This window comes from Piliocolobus tephrosceles, unplaced genomic scaffold (assembly GCF_002776525.5).
Source record: "Piliocolobus tephrosceles isolate RC106 unplaced genomic scaffold, ASM277652v3 unscaffolded_134, whole genome shotgun sequence".
NCBI classification, from domain to species: Eukaryota; Metazoa; Chordata; class Mammalia; order Primates; family Cercopithecidae; genus Piliocolobus; species Piliocolobus tephrosceles.
Window position 1 is genome coordinate 6,230 of NW_022294754.1, and position 4,429 is coordinate 10,658.

Here is a 4,429-nt window from a genome sequence, read left to right on the forward strand (position 1 = left end):
TTGGCCATTAAAACAAATTTGGAATCACGGTCTTGGCCATTATGACCATTTGACTTACTTTTGCACTAATCTAATAGTTGTGTGTGTATATGCTGAGAAGAAAATTAAATGAGCCAGTATCAGATAGAGGATACAGTTCAGAAGTTCATATAATGGGCCACACCCAGTGTGGTTAGGGCATGAACTGGGGTCATGGTAGTGGGAAGAAAGGAAAAGAAAAGATGCACAAGGAGAGTAGAAAAGGAAGAGTGCCAGAAAATTTTACAAAGTAAGGATGAATGAGTTAAGGGAATGAAGGAGAAAAAGAAAATCTACATGGCTGCAGGAGTGATGGTACCATTAACAGAAATAAGGTAGTATAAAGACAGTATTAGAATTTATGTTATCATATTCATGATTTGGAAATTTGGCATTTCATGTATATGGTTTGTATGGTAGCTCTCCATTAATAACACTATTTAATTGACTAGACACTCCATTTTTTTTTTTTTTTTTTTTTTGAGACAGAGTCTCGCTCTGTCACCCAGGCTGGAGTGCAGTGGCCGGATCTCAGCTCACTGCAAGCTCCGCCTCCCGGGTTCACGCCATTCTCCTGCCTCAGCCTCCCGAGCAGCTGGGACTACAGGCGCCCGCCACCTCACCCGGCTAGTTTTTTTTTGTATTTTTTAGTAGAGACGGGGTTTCACCGTGTTAGCCAGGATGGTCTCGATCTGCTGACCTCGTGATCCGCCTGTCTCGGCCTCCCAAAGTGCTGGGATTACAGGCTTGAGCCACCGCGCCCAGCCCCGACACTCCATTTCTTAATAATGCCAGATGTCAAAGAGCTTACTAGATGCAGAGACTATTCATATTGACATCAGCAAGAGAGAGAGGTATGCTTATTCTGCAGAGAAACCGGTTAGCTCTTTGTTACTGTAGAACACCATTCTGGGACTCTAATATTGGTAAACAAGGAGTTTACTTGCACCTGCTTCAGTTGCTGGACCTCTGGGGAAGAAAGTACAATGGCTAAGAGAGAAATGAGCTTGAGTATCATCCAGCCTCTGAAGACTTTTAGGGCTGGTTGACTATTCCTGGGAACTCTGTCGAAGCCTTTACTCTCTTTTTCTGGGGAGAAGGGTGGGTGAGTGGACTAAAAGTGATAGAATGAAGCTCCATAATTAAAGGATTTGGTGGATATGTTGAGAAGTGTCCTCAATCAGGTTCCTATATCTTTTCAGTGACTCTGATCTCTACTTCACACAAGGGGACAACAGAATAGGAGGAAAATACTGGAAGGTTCGGTATACTGAATTTGTTGATGCAACTTTTACTAAAAGAAAGAGACTGTCTGCTGCAGAAGCCCATCTTGGAATTTTTGGTACAGTAAAAACCATCCCCCATGCATTGAACCCAGGGAGATGTTTTAGCGGGGCATATATATCTGCACAGAGTGACTCTTCTGCTCTACTTCTTTCTGTCTCTTTTCATTCTCTTCTCTCTCTTCTACTTGATATTTTTCAGGCCCAGTCATCACGGCAGAGGTGGGTGATACCCTGTTAGTGACCTTTGCCAACAAAGCTGACAAGGTCTATAGCATTTTGCCCCACAGCGTGATCTATGACAAGGCATCTGATGCAGCCCCAAACCTAGATGGTAAGTCTCACTCTGGACTTAGGGAGGAAACAGGATGGGTGAGCAAAGCACTTAGAAATAAACAGATCTGCTTCAAATCCTGGTCCCTTCTCTTACGTGTCCTGAGGGCTTGGGCAATCACTTAAACTTTCTGAACCTGATTCTCTCCTGTCAAATGCAGATAACAATATTCACCTCTCAGGGCTTTGGAAAGGGAGGGAGATAATTTAGGACAAGGTCTGGCCCATAGTAGGTTCTTAGGAAATGTTCATTTATTTCTTTTTTTTCTCAGTAATATAGTAAATTGCAAAAGTGAGCTACTTTCACAATCACTTCTTTTTCTGTAAGATGAAGAGCTTTTCAGTTGCAGGTTGCATAGGATTTTGCAGGTAAAGGCTGAAGGGAAAACCTGATTTCTAACGGTTTGTTGACATCAACATCTTACACATGGTCTTTGCTCTGTATCAAATCAACAAATATATTTATAAAAAACAGTAATATGTGCTTATCATCTGATATAGCCTCTCCCCATCACAGAGTACATGGCACAGGTTCTCTAAATGTAAGAAAGGTAACTGTTGCCCATTGGCTGGGGGAACTCTAATCCATTCATGATACTGCTCTTGAGAAACTTCTAGTTCCTTGATACTCATCCCTGTCACTGCAGCAGATATCCTGGCTTCCTAGGATACTCTTAATACTCGAGTGTGATGCCAGTTGAGAATAGGTTTCGTGGTGATGGTGAGGGGACAGAGGAGAAAGGAATGGAAGAGAATTCCCTCTCCCTGGACCCATCCTCACCCTCTCTTGCTGCGGTAACAATTCCTATACCTGTCCTCTCCTCCTTGGTCAAAATACTCAAAATGGCTGGGTGCAGTGGGTCATGCTTGTAAGCCCAGCAATTTGGAAGGCTGAGGCAAGAGGATCCCTTGAGCCTGGGAATTCAAGATTACAGTTATAATCATGCCAGTGTACTCCAGCCTGGATGACAGAGCAAGACCCTGTCTCTTAAAAAGTAAAAGAAAAAAATGCTCAGAATGACTGTGTGTTTGTGTGTGCAGAAAGAACGCTAGAACAGACAAAATGCTTGTGAACTCAGCAAACATATTGGGTACCTTTTTGCAGAGCACTGGATAAAATGCAGAGTGAGCCTCTGGCCTTGTCTAGCAGGAAAGATTCAATGTGTTTTTTCATAGTATGGTGTAAGGGTTAAGTTCACAGTCTTTGGAATCAGACAAAAACTGAGTTTGAATCCCAGATTCGCTATTTATCAGCTTTGCAACCTTGGGCATTCACTAAACTCCTCTATCTTGTAGTTATTTGGATGATTTCCAAGTTCACTCTCCTATATTTCAAACTCTTTAAAGATAGGTTTCTTGCTTAATTCTTTTGTGTATCTTCTGCAAGACCAAGTATAATATATTCCACATAGAAAGCATTCCAGTGATATTTTATGAATTTTCACTTAATTGTTGAATGGGCCACTATCAGTCTTTTAATATTTGTTAAGGCTGGCATTTGAGTAAGAAACTGTATGGGATTTATTAAGAAGATAATCCTTTGATTTAAACTTTCATCTCATAAGCCAGCAGATTGTGGCAGTGGCCTCCTCTGGTAGGATACACAAGAGAAAACCACTCTCCTGGTACAAAATTCTTCATCAACAGAGGGAGACACCCAGGGTTGGAAGACCCAGGGTTGGAAGACCCAGTCTGACCAATATAATGTTCTTTCCTGTTGCTTTGAATAATTGTTTGGTTTATATCCTCAGGATTTGTGAAACCAGGGGCACATGTTAAACCAGGTGAAACCTTCACATACAAGTGGACAGTGCCTGAGAGCGTAAGCCCAACTGCTGGTGATCCTCCCTGTCTGATCTATCTTTATTTCTCAGTAGTTGATCCAATTAAGGACACCAGCTCTGGCCTGGTAGGGCCTTTGCTAGTCTGTAAAAAGGGCGCCCTCAATGCTGATGGGACACAGGTAGGCCATTGAGTGTCACCAGTTCTTCTCAGGGCTGTATGTGGGAGAGATCTGCAACAGAGCTAGAGATGAGACAGGAATAGTCAGTTACAAAAAGCGATTTATCTTTCTTCCTCTTGAAGTAGACTTCTACATAATGGAGATTTTATTTTATTGTCTGGTGAAAATTTAAGATCTAAATTTGTAGTTACAAATGCCCACTCAGGAACCTAGAATCTCCGTTTGTTGTGGTTAGGATTTGGCAGGCCTCTTTTTCTGTGTGCTGGTTTTATTACAGAATCTTTAGAGAACCACATGGAACACTAATTGGAATTATCTTCTTGAACAAGGTTTCTCAAACTTAGCCACCATCAGAAATACTTGGGGACCATTTAAACATCCATTATTCAGATACTACAGACTAATTAAATCAGAATCTCCAGATGATTCCAATGTGCAGCCAAGGTTGAGAAGGAACAAGAAAGCATTTAGATGACTTCTTGCAAGTCCCAACTTAGAGATTTGAATGGATCAACTGATTAGTGTAGTGAAGCAAACCCTTTCAAGCTATGTCTACATGATATTAAACATATTGATGAAAAGAGAAAAATACAGTCATTTAACAATCTATTTTATCCATCAGAAATAGCAAGGACATTTATTTAAATGGTATATTTTATAATTTTTGGCATTGTGCGACTCCATTTCTGGACTCAAAAGAATTTCCAGATTTAAAAGACACAAAGTATCTCGATCCTATTTGGATTTTCCTTTTTTTACATGAAGAAACAGTCCCAGAAATGTCTATTGCATGTGTTATAAGACTGAATGTTTTATGCTGTGCCTCAACAAG

At 41.0% G+C, this 4,429-nt stretch overlaps 1 protein-coding gene across 1 annotated transcript; it reads left to right on the forward strand.

Annotated features, from left to right (window-relative positions):
• Nucleotides 1-1,496: 1,496 nt before the first annotated feature.
• Nucleotides 1,497-3,597, forward strand: LOC113219965 (hephaestin-like protein 1; the record flags this gene model as incomplete). Its single annotated transcript, XM_026448524.1, has 2 exons — nucleotides 1,497-1,635; nucleotides 3,386-3,597. Coding segments are annotated over 2 exons (351 nt in total), but the record flags the coding sequence as incomplete, so codon positions are not given.
• Between the last annotated feature and the right edge of the window lie 832 nt (nucleotides 3,598-4,429).